A 16,760-nucleotide genomic window follows, 5' to 3' on the forward strand; every position below is an offset into this window, starting at 1 on the left:
CGGGCAACGGCACTCGGAAACAACAAGAATCGTGGCGTCCGCGATTATCCTGGAACACGTGAGCTTTACCAGCAGCGGCACTAGGAACTGCCGCTAGGCTAAGCTCTCCGGATGTCATCAAATTCTCTCTGCATAGCGGCCTAATACATTGTGAGAGCGCACCTGCGTAATCGAGCCACCTGGACAACATTGAGCAACTCCTGCGCCGACCCCAAAACAAGCAGGCATCTAGGTTACAGCACCCTGATATCTAGGCAGGCGAGAGTTGCTCTCATCGGGTACAGTACCCTGATCCGGCAGCTGTGCGAGCTGGTCTACGGTGTGCGTCACACATGCGTGCTGTGAGTCTGTGATACCGCGGGGGGAGGGTCTAGTCGTTTAGTACTACGCCTCGAAACTAGCATGCAGTGCATCAAAAGCTACGGGGCGTGCTGAGGCACCACACCACGCTCCATGTGCTCAGCATGTAGCAAGCAATAGAATGCCGTGTCGTCATATACTTGCGGGTCAGAGGAATCCAATACAGACCATTGTTATTGTTATTATTATTATAATTTTTACTACTACTACTACTACTACTACTACTACTACTACTACTGCTGCTACTACTACTACTACTACTACTACTACTACTACTACTACTACTACTATAAAGGCGTTTGTTGAACGCTGGCGAAAGGGCGACCAGCAGCGCAAGCAACGGCTGAAATCACGGACTCCGAGAGCCAGCGGCGTCCACTAACCATGCGTGGTAGAGACAGACCCACTAGATTTCACTGGAGAGGGTGACCCGTTATAGATTTCTTTCTTCTTCGCTACATCATCATCATCATACTGGTTTCTGCCGAACTCATTTGCTATAATAGCCTCCCTGCGCCTCAAGCGTAAAATATGCATCGTCCTGACACTTGGTATGGTCTCACATTTATTGCTTACGTTGTAGATTTACCGCCGTGTAAAGGTATTGGCCAGCGGTTCGTCTGCACAACCTCAAGGAATGTTGATTAGGGTATACGGATATTTCTTAGAAACCTGTTTTACGTTCATTTCATACCATTTTTTTATTACGGTAGCTATTTTCACCTTCCTTGCAGTGTTATGGCATTGCAAGGTTCACTGCGCTCTTTGACAGCGCTTGCTGCGTAACAAATTACGTTGCAGCTGTTTCAGTAAAGTCTACTGCCGATTCTGGCCCAGCGTGTGCGGCGTGTCTCGCGTAAATGAGGTCACTCGGGCATATTTCGCGAGGTCTGTCGCGCCCTACAATTATATACGTCGCTGTATGCAGAATCATCTAATCTTGCTTTCATTCTGCACTTGTTTCACACTCCGTTTAGCGTATATAAAGACGATTCACAATGTACCCTTTCTAAGTGACATTGGATTTAAACAAGTCCCGTGAATGTCTCTGGATTGAAGGTAAACATTAGACAGAAGTCTGTCTGGTTGGGTAAGTAAACTGAGATAACTGATATTTATTCTCCGGCTATTACCAGCAGCTTGGTTGGAGAATAAATATCAGTTATCTCATGTCTCTGGAATCGTGCATCCTCAAATACCTTGCCTAGAAATAAAAATTTACGCTGCTTGTTTTGTTCTTTAGTTCCTTCTTTTACACACAGTCGCCGTCAGCAACTATTCATAAATGTCGAAATACTAAACACTTCATAGCAGTGTGTAAACACTATCGGCACTGTACCCTTAAATCAACTCACCACTGGTGAGAAACTCATCAAAGGGGAGATGGTCCAGATGACGATGTATGACGATTTTCTTACCAAAGGTTAGAAACTCATTACCTCATCAAAGATTGGATATGTCCATCTGTCAAAGTGAAGTCCAGCCTGTCTGTGGCACACCAAGTTCGTTCATGCACTGGTTCCTATCTGCTCAATGTTTGGATTTGTAAGTAATCATGTTCGTTCTGCGTTTCCGCATCTTGGGGAATGTTTGTTGTTGCCTTATTTTTTTATCATTTATTGTTGTCTCGCTTCGTTTTGTCCATAAATTTGTGTAGATAGCTAGCCTTTATTAGAACTGTTTCACGCATCTGCTGCTAGTTAAGAGTTCTCTGGCTAGCTCAGAGCGTATCATGGCGAAAATCTGGCTGATTACGCGCATTTATCTAAGACTCAAGTTTTACCACTCTAAAAACCATAACTCTCGACACGTCACACTAGTATACCGATTTGTTACCAAGCTATATTTTTGCTGTTCCAAAAAAAATGATTTTCCGGCAGATTGGCGCAACTGTCACGCAGCAAGTTCCATAATAGTATTATTGAGGGGTAAATACTGTGCATAATAATTAAAAAAAACAACGATACAGCTGAGCCATTTTATACGCCTTTAATAGATTACGCTGTTTTCAACGTACATATTCGCCAAGCGAAGGCATAAAAATTTGGTGACGCTTAAGTTCTCAGCCTACTTTATGGCACCATAGTATTGTATTCTGAACGCTCGCATCTTGATTTGTGTAACTCAAGACATACGCGACGTGCGTAAATGTGTAAGTAAAGAAAGAGAAAACAACAATTTCACCTAACATTTCCGTAGTCCACCAAAGTAACATATCTAAAAGTTAAAGTTCTTTATTTTTCATGACGGTAGCACATGACTTCACTGTTTTCCACATTTTGCCCATGAGTCTGTGAACAAAGTGTGGTTGTTCCCATAACAAATCAGTTCTTTCGTCACGATCCTATGCTACAGTCTTCTTTCACCACTAATGGTTAGAAGAAGCCCCTCCCGGACCTCCGCGGTTTATATCCAATTTCCCCAGCAATTGTAGCGTATCTTGTTGGCCTCCCCTAACATCCTTATCCACCCTTCTCAAGCAGCTGCTATGTGAAACTTGAACGACTGGCATCCGACAGTTTTTTCATCGTTGGTGACTTCAAGCTTTACAGTTAATGTCGTCGGAGGATTCTGTAAAAGGAAGAGCAGAGAAATATTAAGTAGCCCATTGCCTCAATGCCTTCTCTCTGGACACATCAAGCATGTTCACACACCACTGTGTACTAGAGTACTGCAAGTCGGTTCTGCGGAATCCGCCAAGGCGGCGGAAGTGTGAAGAGAGAAAGATATATTGACAAGCACCCGCTGGTAGCACGAAGCCACAAGAAAATCGATTCGGTTTTCTCAGAAAGAAATCTCGGAGGACGCTTGAGCTTCGCCGTAAAGAGTAGAATGCGATAGCGTAAACGGGCCCCGTGCCCCATCGCCTTCTCAACTGCTAGCCTGGCTTCGGTTCTCGGTGCATGCCTCAACTGTGCCGCAAGAAAACGAACGTCTGTGCGCGTAACATCGGCCGTTTCAAACTATCCTATAATGCCTCCTCCACAGTTTCGCAGTGCCAACTAACCTATAGTTATTTCTTTGCGAATCAGCGAAGGGCCCATTACGCTTCCGTTAAACAAGACGCGATCCTAGGCTGCTGCTCACTTTGTTGATGATTTTCCTGTTAACGATGATTAAACATGTCTGACCGCTTTGTTGTGGGTGGTCCTTTAAAACACCAACTCGTTGTACAATTCACGTGTTTTGACATCTGGTGCAATTCTACGCTTCTAACACGCAATATTACATGCGTTAAGGAGACTCCTCCCAATACAAGATAACCATATAATACTTTTTTTCGAAGCTGTTTCAAGCAATGGCGTCAAATATCTGCTTACCCCGCAGAAGGCATGAGTTCGATTCTCACTCGAAGCGAACATTTTTACTATTTATTTTATTTGCATGTTTCCCGATTTGTCGTTCACGGACAACGCTGATTTTTCGCTCACAACCAATGGCGCTGACGCTTACGCCGACGCCAAAATTTCTTCAGAATAAACTCTTTAACGCTATCGCATTAGAAGCTTCTCAGTTGCCGAAAAATGGGTGGTTGTCTGTCTACCTCTCTGCACTGTATAAAAGCTTTGAGCTGCTTCGTGAATAAACGAGATAAATGTCAGAGAAGGCATAGCATTGAAGTTTACTTTACGCTTTGTGCTACGGTATTTTATTGTGTCCTCACGCCTACGATAGGTGAAGCACACTCTATACTCGCTTATAACTTAAGAAAAACTCCAATCCACCCACAAAGCCTTCACCTATGAGAGGCAAACGTGTCAGATTGTTACCCCTCAAACCGTGATTTTTCTCGGCTAATGTAAACACTACGCATATTCGAGCTAAAGCTCCGTCGTTGTTGCCTAAAGCATTACGTCAGGCTGAGCAGTGATATGGGAATCCCCAATTAAATTTACCAGGAGGTTCAAATTTCCGACCTAAAAGTAGCAACACAAACGTTTGTATGTATGGGAAAGTCAACTATGGGTCATTCCACGCCAAACGTCCAAGCCATTTTGGCGACCATCTCAAATGTGATCGAAAAAAGTTGTGGTGATTTCATGCACTGAAAACTGTAAATTGCTAGAATAATTCGGAGAGAAAAAAAATTTGGCCACGTCTGAGAGGCTTCCTAATTTCGGGGAATAGTGCCTGGGTGACGTTTGTTCGAAAATTAATTCTGAGAGTATGGTTTTGTGTTTCAATGCCAAATTTGGTACACATCTTAAGCAACGGCGTCGGCGTTAGATGCTCGAATCTCAGTTATATTACTGCAAATTTTCTGCCATATACGCCTCCACAAATGTTGCCGAAATGTTCTATGCTTTCATTTTTTTTTTGCCTGGTAATACTGCGCTATTTATGAATATCTTAGTCATCAATACCTCCTCCACGGAAGGTATACTTTACGATAAAAATATTTTCGCACCACTGAAGTTTGTAAATCTTGCAAGTACAAAATCACGAATTTGCGAAATCTTCATTTCGGGCCACATTCAGACGCTATTTACACCACGTGGTGCCCCAATTAAAAATCAACTTTATACATCAAGCGAAAGCAAATAAACAGGTATGCTTATATGGCAACTTATATGTATACGATTATCGTTTCAAAGTGTGAGTGAGTGAATAACTTTATTCAGTTCCTGCAGGTTTCCGGGCTGGGTTCCCGCCTAGGAGCCGGCCGAGAGACCGTGTCTCTCAGCAGCTTCCTTGGCCTGCTGGATCGCCCAGAGTTGATTGTCTAGTCCTGAGCTGAGCAGCGCGGCCCGCCAACGCACCCGAAGGTCCTCATTGGAGGCCGCGTCCCTAGTTTTGCCAATTAGTGCTGGACACTCCCAGAGAATATGCGCTAGTGTGGCCCTATTGGTGCAATACTTGCATGAGTTGGTTGTATACAAATCAGGGTAAATGTGCTAAAAAAGAAAATAATTTTTGAAGTTTTACATTAACGGATATCTTCCCATTTGTTCATACGGCAGCTTCGTCATTCAAGTTTCCCATTGTCGTCAATGGTAAACTTCAAAAATTACTTTCTTCCTTAAAATGAAAGTTGTAATGATAAAAGTTGCCATATAAGAACTATTTATGTGGTTTTGATCGAGGTATGAAGCTGATTTTTAATTGGAGCACCACGTGGTGTAAATGTCGCCACAATATGGCCCAAAATGAAAATTTTCAGAAATTTGGTATTTTTTCTCGTAAGCTTTGCAAACTTCAATGGCCTAGCTGAGAATGTTTTATCGCAAAACATGCCTTCCGTAGAGCAAGTATTCATTAACGAGCTATTCATGCAAGGGAAATATTACATGGAAAAAAATTAAAATATAGAACATTTTGACAGAATTTGTGGAGGCATATGTGGCAGAATAATTGCAGTAATATAACTGAGATTTGAACAACTTACGGAGACACCTTTGCTTAACATGCTAACCAAATGTGGCATTGAAACACGCAAAGATACTCTCAGAATTAACTTTCGAACAAACGTCACTCAGACTACATTATGCCAAATTCTAAAGGCTCCCAAGTGACCAAAATTTTTTTCTCTCCGAAATATTTCAGCAATTTACTGTTTTCAATGCAAGGAATCACTACAATTTTTTTCGATCACGTTTGAGGTGCCGCTAAAATAGCTGGGACGTTTGGCGTGGAATGGCTCTTATATGAAACACTCAAGTGTTCGACATCACGAATATCAATCAGTAAACGCTAATGGGCGGAGCATGTGTGCAAATTCTATGTGGGCGGAGCTGGCATTTGTTGTAGGACTGTAACCGGGTGTAGTCGTACGACCGCTGCTTCTGGCTCTCTTTGTTTCTCAATTTTACACTAGAAAGGCGCCGAGTACTTACGCCTATAATAAACTTCAGCATGGTCGGCAACACGACGTCTACGGTCTCTTGCAGTGTAGTTGCTGGAACAGGGCATGTGTTGCCCCACGACTTGCTGAGAGTCTCCTCAACAATATTATCTTTTCTACAGAGGTCGTACTTGCTGAAAGAAACAGAGGTATACAGACTATCACCATCAATTTCGTACAGCATAGCTGAGCTGAACGTAGATCATTCGTTCTTATTCTCGTTCGAAGAAGTTAACACTTGGTGAGCCGAACATATTTACGATATGTTGCGCTTATTTTGTCGACTTACACCTAATTGGAACCTATGCGGGCAGCAGGAACGTAGCCAGAATTTTTTATGGGGTTGGGGGGAGGGAGGGGGGTTCAATGCCCTTTACGCATGTCTGTGTGGTACATGATACGTGTTGCGTGTATATGTACACATGTGAAATTTAAAAACATAGTGGAGGAATTGAACCCCCCCCCTCCACATTCAGGGCAACGCCAGTGCTACAGTGTGGTGTACACCGAACAAAGAGCCGACATTCGAAAACATCCGTTTCACACAGTGTCGTTCAAGAACTGAACATGTCCGCAAGTTGTTCCACCCTCGTCACACATTGTCGGCCGTGATAATCACTATAAACACACGAGAAACCATTGGAACCTTAATCGAACCGCATCAAGTATATTCAACTTTTCCGTACAGTGTCAAGTGAGCATGAGAAGTTTTATGAGAGTGAGGAGGATTGAGAGGAAAAAGGGAGAGGGTAAATCGTAGCATAGTCATGTATCGCATTAGGCAGGAGGTCTTATATATAGCCTAGCATAGCAAGGGGACGCGAAACAGAAGTGATGATGTGGAAGTGTGATCTGCGGATGAGGAGAATGGGAAGGGGAAAGGGAGAGGGTAAAACATAGCATAGCCATGTATGACGTGAGGGAGGCAAAACCATGCAAAGCATAGTCACGCATAGCAAAGGGGCCGGAAAGAGAAGTGTGGGTGAGGAGTGATAAAAGGGGGAGGAGGACGGAAAGGGAGAAAGAAGAAGAATAAATAATAGAGAAGGAAAGGCAGGGAGGTTAACCAGTATAGGACAACCGGTTTGCTACCCTACACATGGGGCCAGGGTGGGGGAGATTAAAGATGGAGAGGAAAGAGAGAGAGAAAGATAAAGATAGCACATGACACTGCACACACAGAATCAGTCGGTCACTCTTGCATGGTACGCGACATTTCTGTCACAGCCGCTTGTCCAAGTTCGTCTCTCTTAAAAACCTCAGCAGTGCCTTCGTCACCTTCAGCTGTGATGTCTTCTGTTGACGGCATGCATGGACTGTTTCAACGGACATTTGCCTACTGTCAAGGCGCGCTAGAACGGACGCCAGTGACTGTCTCTGAACATTAAATGCCGGACAGTCGCACAGGACATGGTGTGGCGTCTCCTCGCAACGACAGGCATCGCAAAGAGCGTTGTCAGCCATTCCAATCCGAAAGGAATAGGACTTCGTAAATGCCACGCCTAGCCATAAGCGATAAAGCAGTGTGGCCTCTCTTCGGCGGAGTCCAGTTGGCATACAGAGATGCATCAAAGAGGACAGGTGGCGTTGACGATTGGTGCGGTTGGTTCGTCCGGTGCGGTGGTTGTCCCAGCAAGAGCTATTACCATCAGCTTTAGGACTGACCACTCCACGACGTCGACAGCTGCGGAACTAGCTGCTCTGCGCGCTGCACTTTGTTTGGTCAATCGGGAACCACCTCAACGATGGTCTATCTTCAGCGACTCAAAGGCAGCCCTACAATCTGTGCTATCTGCTCTGCGTCGCGGGCCATACGAACAGCTCGTATTTGAAATTCGCTGTCTTCTCCATACTTCACATGCGAAAGGGCACCATGTGACGTTTCAGTGGCTGCCAAGTCACTGCGGCGTCATAGGGAACGAACACGCCGATAATGCCGCTCGGGCCGCTCATGAAAGCACACAAGAAGGTACCATCCCAATTTCAAGGTCTGACGCTGCCAGCAGTCTTCGGGGGCTTGCACATGAGATAACGCTTGCTCTATGGTGCCTACCAAGCAGCCGAAAGGGAGAAAGGTTGGAATAAAGCATACCATAGCCATGTGTGGTGGTTTCACGCAGGCAGAGCCATTATATCCTACAGAAGGATTTGTTCTTGGGCTAGTTGGTGCTTGCTAATAATTATCATGTAGCGCGAGAAGACAAAACGGACTCACAGAACCACAAACTTCTGTGTGTCCGTTCTGTGTGTCCCTTTTTGTCTTCTCGCGCTACATGATGATTATTGTCATTATAGCCTAGCCGTGTATAGCAAGAGGGCAAGAAAGATAAGTGGTGGTGAGGAGGAGCGATTTGAGGATGAGGAGGATAGAAAGAAGGAAAGGAAAGGGTATAGCATAGAAGAATCATGTATGGCGTCACGCAGGCAGAACCTTGTGTAGCATAGCCGTGTATAGAAGGAGGGCGGGAAAGGAGGGTGAGGATAATGGAAGGAGGGGGTAAAGCATAGCATATTCATGTATGGCATTAGACAGGCAGAACCATGTACAGCACAGCATAGGGGGCAGGAAAGAGAAGTGAATGTGAGGAGGGTAGACGGAAGAAAGGGAGTATGCTGTCATCAGAGGCTATCGTCTCATGTCGTCGCTTGGCGTCACGAAGGAAAAACCATGTATAGGATAGGTAATTTATAGCAAGGAGGCGGGAAAGGTAAGTGAGGATGAGGAGGAAGGAAGAGGGTAGAGAATAGCATAGCCCATGTATGGCGTCACGCAGGCAAAACCATGTATAGCATATGTATGATATGGTGTAGTAAGGGTGTGGGAAAAAGGGATTGAGGGTGCAGAGGGTAGTGGGTGGAGCATAGTATAGCCGTGTATAGTATTTTATCGCAATAAGACGCAGAAGCGAAATTAAAGTTAGAAGGGGTGATGTGAGAGAAAAGGAGGGGAGAGGGCAGTGCTGCGCCACAAATGAAGGTTTTCTTTCCCGTCATGGAGGCCTAGCAGACTGCACGCCTGGAACGCCAGTGCGCGCTTGCCCGTGAATGCGAGCGTCGCTCAAGGAACGCAGATCCTTCAGCGATGCACTTCCTACAGCTTTCACTTTTTGGGCAACTGCATAATTTGTTTTACCTTTCTCTTTATTTTCTGGCACCAATACCCTAATGGTCTCTTACTTATTTCAATACCCGGGTAGGCTCGTACCACGGGTAGGCTCGTACCCCGGGTAGGCTCGTGCCCCAATAACCCTTGTAGGCTCGTGCCCAAACGTACACCTGGGTGGATTTCTCCGCATTCAGTCAGAACATGCTCCGTCGTTTCCATAGTTTCCCCACAGCATGTACATTTTTCTTCCTTTTTGCTGAATCCCGCTTTATAAATACGCGTTCTAAGGCAAGCCGACCTTGCTTTAAACAGTAAAGCGCTTCCCCTTGAGTTATCATAAATGATGAGTGCTACGCAGCGGCCTCTGGTAAAAGGGTACGGACACAAAACCGTCCCTTGAGTCTCGCCTCTTAAGGCGACCAAGCAATTTTCCACGCTGGACCACGTTCTTACTTCCGTATCACCAGCAGCGTCGCGATAAATACAGCTTTCAATACGTTGTTCACAGGCTCATGGCTCTTGCTGCTGACCAAACCGTTTTATGATATCGTACCATGAGCCCATGTGTGATATGCAGTTGACTTTCCTGCCGTCCTGTTTAGTGAGTGTCACTTGTAGCTTGGGCTTCGACTTGAGTGGTTCGTTGATCGTAAGTGAGAAGTTTGCGGTCATCTTCTGGCCAATCTGAGCGTTTTGTATGGTGACGTCGCTGAGCACGACTTTCTCCGAACCTGCAGGAATACAAGAAAAACAAAAAAGTCTTCAAAGTCAGGGCTTCAACCATTTTTCCAAATATAGTCACTTGCACAGGTACATGTACCTCAAAAAAGCATTTTGCTTTTATCACTGTGGCCATCCTACGTTATGCTACTCTGATAACGTTCGGCGCTGACGCGTAAGAATGATATATCAGCTTAAACAGAAGACAAATGTTTAAACAAATCAACAAGGAACTTCTTCTAAAAAGAGATAGCGATGAGGACTGCTTAATGTTATGAGTAAGGCTATTCCAAGTCGATAATGACGCGAAATAACCAGAGTGTTTTCCGTAATTAGTATGGACTAATGGCAGTAATAAATTGTTAGCTGCGAACCGTCTTCGATTGGTGTTACCTAGAGTAGCTTCGTGAAATATTTTCGCAGGAGGAGGGTTGTTCATCAGTTTAAATAACACTATACATAAATTGTATTTAACAAGGCTATGCAGTGAAAGGATTCTGTGATTATGGAGCATGTCAGAAAGAATGATAAGGTGCAACAATGTGCTTGATTGGGCTTGTTATGATAAGGTGCCTCTGACAAAGATGGGTCCACCTGTCACTATGTCTGAGGCACCTATTCCTGTTCATTCAACCTCTATAACACATTGTTTCTCCATACGTTGGCGTCCACCTCTAAGACAACTGCAGTGAGGCACCAGTAAGAATTTGTAGCCTTCTAGACCAGGTAACAAGATGTACTGTTGGAGTAGGGTTCCAGTCTGGGTCAGTTAGTACGCGAAGCTGCAAAAATGAACCAGTAGTTTTGACTGGTTCATTCTTTCGGCGTTACATACTGTGTTGGACAGGATGCTCCAATTGCCGAGAACTCAACAATCGGTGGTCCAATAAAACTATCGTATAGGTATGGCGTGGTTCCTACATTAGCGACGTATTTCCGTTATCCTTCTCTTCATTGTTGTCTGCCGTTCGAGGTTGGCGCTACGCATCTTAAAGTAAAGCAGTAGCCAGCTAATCATACTGTCATGATGAGGTAGGCGTGGCTGGGAGAGGCCACTGCCATACAGCGCATTTCAACTGGCTTTCTTACTGTCTTTACTGTTTTCACAATAGCGTGTCGACAATAGATTGAAGCGTAAGTATGAAAGAGGGGGCATTATGCAGCAACAAAGAAATGTCTAAAAAATTTTTGTGGTGCAGGAGCAAGCCGTGATTGCGACCTATATAAACATTTCCTTTCAGGGGAGTTCTCGCAATCGCTTTTTGTGAAACTGAGGTTAAGTGTATGTCCCTCATTAATCGCGTGGAATTGTCTGCTCTCCCAATTCATGTGGTTGCAAGAGTGGGGGGCCGCTTCAAAAATCATGACACAAATAAAAGTAACATAATAATCATATCTGGGATTTCACGTCCCATAACCACCACATGATTATAAGAGACACCCCAGTGGAGTACTCCGGAATTGTTGAACACCTAGGATTCGTTAATGTACATCTCAATCTAAGTACACGGGCTTCTAGCATTTCGCCTCCATCGCATTGCGGCCGCCGCGACCGGGATTGGAACCAACGAAGTGTTGGTCAGCAGTCAAACACCATGACTGCTGAGAGGTGATGGAAAGCAAGTAGAAATAAAAAGGCATTGGAATTATCACCATTAGTAAAGTAGCCCGAAATTTTTTTCGGGATGGGAGTGGGGGAGCGGGGCAGTTTGAACCATACTTTATGTATGTTCGTGCGTACGTTTGTATGTGTGCGTGTGTATATGCACATGGAAATCTGAAAAGTTTCGGGCGATGGGGGGGAGGGGGGAGGAGGGAGGTTTTCCCCCCGGATCACCATATTCTGTAAATCAGTTAAACAGAAGCAAGCCAGATGGAGTAAGGTCGATCAAAGGGAAATATACCCAATCCTTTCTTGTCCGGTGGCACAATGAAGAACTTGGAGTGACGCTCTAACTTCGTCTTCAAGAGGAGAACCCGATAGCGTAATTAGGCCCCGTTCGCACCACCTTGAAATGTTCATGCGCGTAACGTTGGCCGCTTCAAACTATCCTAAAATGCTTACTGCAAGCACAGTTGCGAAATGCCCACTATGCTATAATTCTTCGTGTTGCAAATCAACGAAGTACTCACTACTCGCCTCCAACATGCCACGCGAACCTGCGCAGCTGCAGACTGCAATAGGTGACCTGCTAAAGACCACCCACTCGTTTCGCAGGTTTTTAAACTTGGTGCAGTTCTACGATTCCGACACGAAATTATACATGCTTTGAGAAGACCCCTCCCACTAAAGGACATTCTTATAGCGTTTTTTTAGCGACGCAGTTCCAAGCAGTGGCATGGCTCCGTGGTAGAACCCCTGCTTGCCACGCAGAAGGCCTGGGGTCGATTCTCAATGGGAGCGAATATTTTTTGTCATTCATTTATTTGCATCTATCTCGATTTTTCTCTCACGGGCAACGCCGAATTTTCGCTCACAACTAAAGACGCCGCCGCCGACACAAAAATTTCTGCGAAACGAGCTCTCTAAAGCTAACGCGTTAAAATCCGTAGATTTATCTGTAAGAAAGATACCCAGTTAACGAAACCAGAAATAATCGCAGACCAGGGCTAAATTTACAACTTCGGAGCCTTGGTTCTTTTCTTTCTAGCTAGGGGCTATGAACTGTAGATGGCATTTTGGTTTTCTTTCATGAACTTGAGTTTGTAACTAAGCGTGAAAAGGTTACCGAGTACACGAAGGCAACATAAGGTGTTGTTCTACCGCCTCTTATACGTCTTCACGTGTTCTCTATGAAGATTTCTTCAGCGTAACCCTTACGTAACCTGATTTCACGAGGCCAATAAGTAACTTTTCCATCTCAATAAAGCCCGGCAAGCCGAAGATGCCACCCGGGTCCAAAGACTTCGAGCCGTCACCAGAGGCACTGCCATCACTATCGACGGATGGTGGGTCGAGACGGGGGCTAATCCCTTCTTCTCCCCGCCTCGCCCGAAGGAAACTGCCGGACTAACCTTAAATACAGTTTATTCATTCATTCATTCTCGCGAGGCAGTCACGCGAAGCTAATGAGAGTGAGTGATTCATCCACCTGACAACCGCAGCATTATTTGTAGAATTGATTTTATCGTATAAGTGCGAAGCACTTTAGGGGCCTGGTCTGTCGTATGCTGTCGTATGCTGTCGCACACTGTCATCGCTTGGAGTAACGCAGGCAAAACCACGTTTATCATAGTCACCTGTGACATATTCACCGCGTCCTCGCCCCCAGGAGAAGTATTCTTCCTCTTGTTTTTCGTGTGCCTTGATGATGATATTAAGTGCGGAGCACTTTAGGAGCCCGGGCTGTCGTATGGTGTCGTCGCTCGGCGTAACGCAGGCAAAACCACGTATAAAAAACATAAAAACATGGAAGGAAGCGCGAAATAGGAAGAGAGAGAAAGAAAGTTATAAAACAGGAAGAAAAATTGAAATAAATAGAAACAAAGAGAGAGACACAAAGAAGGCTGCTCAGCTCTGCACTTCCTTCAGGCTTGGCACCACTAGTCCGGAACTGCCTTAATTTTTTATCTCCCGCCTGTGTCACAATACAGGAAGTCGTGCAGCGTTAACGTGCAACCATGTCCTGCCAACACCTGGCACTGAGTCAGCCGGCTGTGACATATGAGCCTATGAGCACATGTATGGTTGTGCTTCTACACACATGCATGCATGTACATGCTCGGTATTGCGAAGGAGGTTACGAGGGCCGTGGTGCGGTCTACGTGGATCACCTACATTCCCACAGGCAAAAATATCAATGCTCGACAAGCCATGGCGTTGCAGTTGCTGATGTACTGCGCGTCTGAGTTAGAGGTTAGGTGTTCTATTCCCGGTCACATCGGCTGCATTTCCACAAGGACACGATGCAAAAACTCCCGTGTGCTTAGATTTAGGCACACATTATAGAACACCAGGTGTTCTAAATAAACTCGGAATCTCCCATCTCGCTGGGCCTTATAGTCAAATCGCGGCTCTGTCTCATAATACTCCAGAATTTAAAACTCTAATCTCAGCATGATTACGAAACAGAACTCATTGTTAATGGACGCGAATATTTCTCAATCGAACCAACCTTCTGCCTTAGCCCAAAATCGAACGAGTGCGGCGGCTTGGTACAAAGCTGGTTAGGTAAAGAACAGTCAAGCGTAGGAGTAACGCTTTAAATTTTGCATGCTCTAGCAAGAAAATTTTAGTATGGCTGATGCAGCGTTGCCTTCACATAGACAGCGAGTGTATTCTACTGTAATAATGAGGCTGATTTGAGGCTGCGACTGGCGGTTAGTTACAAATAAAAACATTAATCATTCACATAAACGAGGCGAAACATTGGCCGCATATTGTTTTATGGAGGACATGCGCCTCCATATACCCCATTACCCTCCGTTTGGAACTCCTCCTGTAACTTGCCTAATTGACATCTGGTTGCCCCTAGTACGCATTACACGATAAACATTGGTAGATTAGCTACTGGCGTTTCCTCCACTTAAATGGGAACTTTAGGCGTCGTATTGCTGATATTCAGGTCTTACTTTTCATTGCATCGCTATTTGCACGTATTCGAGGTTCCCTTAGATTTTTTCATTATGGTTGCGAAGCGGCATTGGTGGTGACGGTAAGCTGTGACTGACTAGATGACTAAGTGCAGGGGAAGAATCTAAGTCAAGCACTCTGCATTTTGCGTTGCTCCTAAAGTGTACCCGTACTGTTACACTTTTAATTAATAAAAGTGAACCCTTGCCAGCGAACTGTCCATCACCATGTTATTTTCTATATTTGTTTCCTTTCACTATTCCATATCCGTACTTCTTCTTTGTCTATTTGAGGGCAGTCATTTGTTGTTGTTTTTTTTTTGCTGCATAGCAGAGAAAAATTGAATAGGCGAGTTGCTGTGCACTTCAGTCTCTTCAAAGCAAGCAAGCAAGCCATAACAGAACAGAACAGAACAGAAGTTCTTTCAGTGCACGTTAAAAAAAACCATGTGGACGGAATTATCCGTATCCTTCCATTATGACGTTTCTCATAGCCTGAGTCTCATTGGGACGTTAAACCCCATAAAGCAAACAAGTAATCTTCACTTCTGTGTTTGTACAAGTCTTGCAGCTCTCGTTCAATTTTCTGTTGCCTTCATTGTTCCAGTCTGTGTAACACAGGGACCGAGAAATTAATTCCACATGTTTGAACAAAGACAGCGATGAGCTGCTGTGATTAGGTTTAAGGAATAAAATAAAATGCACACTTACTCGAGCATGACGTAAGCGTGGGTGTTTGCACTGAAGCTTGGACAAGAAGTGGGGACGCAGCCACGGCTAATAAGAGTAAGGCAGAAAGCATCTTTTCACTCATCTCCTCGTTAGCGCGTCACACCTAAAAAGAAATTAGAGACTAGAACGCGCAGAGCACTTAACGGCTCTGGCAGCCTCTATATACAGGTGCCATCCCAGCGCAGGTTGCATGCGATAAAGAAAAAAAACAGAAACATTAACTGCGCGATCAGCTGCGCCAAGTTTATGCCGAGCAGCACGGTAGGTGTACTCACTCGCTTGCTCAGGCTGACGTTCGGTTTATTGTGCATAAACGAAGCTTTTTTTAATTCAAGTACCGTGCAGGGCCAAGCAGGCAATTCCACACGGTGTTACAATAAATAGGTAATAGTTACAGTACCCGCATCAAAAAGGTAATACACGTTTGAACAAAACATAAAATTCAAAAAGAACCCAAGAGAATAACCAGTACTGCGTTACATACTATGCCTTAAAGAAACGTATGGGCACCCATAATAAATAGGTGCAGATTGCACACCCAAAACAGGTTTACATTCCAGCAGATTGGAAGCAAAACATGTATGTACGTAAGTAACATCAAGATGAGGTGAAAGACAAAAAAACAAAAATGAGGACATAGGAAATGCGACAAGAATATACTGACGTCTTCAAGGAATGAGCGAAAGGATCGTAAGTGCGTACTTTAAAATAGTGCTCCAGCTTAGCTAGGAAATCATCATGTTTTATAGCGTGCACCATTTCATTTGGTAGCATATTACAGTGATCTATGTGATCTTACAAGTAATGGCATGAGAAGCGTACGAGGAAGAAGATCACACGAAATGGAATAAAAGTATGTCCTATAAGCCACGGCACGTCTCGCATTCTCAGCGTCACTTAGGCATGGGCTTCCGCCGCCTTCGTACACACCTCATCACGTCTGCCTCTGATCCACGGCATATGCAACCGAAGTATACATGACCGACATAAACAAAAGGATGGGTCGATGGTATAAAATATAGCCTGTTCCAAATGTCCGCGCATGTTCCACCAATGTTAAACGTACACTAAGTGAATACATCGAAATGGGCCTTATTGCTTCATTATTATTTTCCCATTAGCTTTCTATCTTCGTACTCAGTTACAGTGCTTCCGCTGCACACTGCACTGTTTGCTGACTCAGCAGAATAGATGTAGCTGAAAAAATAAAACGTGGCTGAGCACGACCTGCGGGTTCGCGCATGGCGTTTATTGTTGTAGGTTACAACGACTATTTAGAGCGCATTTGGGTCACTGGTACAACCGAAGTGGTGTCATTCGCTGCAATGCGTGACTTTTGCGCTTACTAAGACGTATAGAGAGCCAAAGGTAAACAGCAAATGGCGATGTGAACTGAATAGCGAATTTTCCCTGAATTGCTTGCGGAGA

At 44.7% G+C, this 16,760-nt stretch overlaps 1 protein-coding gene across 1 annotated transcript; it reads right to left on the bottom strand.

Moving 5' to 3' along the window:
• Window positions 1–2,333: 2,333 nt before the first annotated feature.
• Window positions 2,334–15,492, bottom strand: LOC119401685 (uncharacterized). Its single transcript, XM_037668607.1, has 4 exons — window positions 15,312–15,492; window positions 9,862–10,039; window positions 6,195–6,336; window positions 2,334–2,931 (listed from the first exon to the last, which is right to left on the bottom strand). The coding sequence occupies exons 1-4, from the start codon at window positions 15,412–15,414 to the stop codon at window positions 2,836–2,838; spliced, it is 519 nt and encodes a 172-aa protein (XP_037524535.1). The 5' UTR covers window positions 15,415–15,492; the 3' UTR covers window positions 2,334–2,835.
• Between the last annotated feature and the right edge of the window lie 1,268 nt (window positions 15,493–16,760).

This window comes from Rhipicephalus sanguineus, chromosome 8 (assembly GCF_013339695.2).
Source record: "Rhipicephalus sanguineus isolate Rsan-2018 chromosome 8, BIME_Rsan_1.4, whole genome shotgun sequence".
Lineage (NCBI taxonomy): Eukaryota > Metazoa > Arthropoda > Arachnida > Ixodida > Ixodidae > Rhipicephalus > Rhipicephalus sanguineus.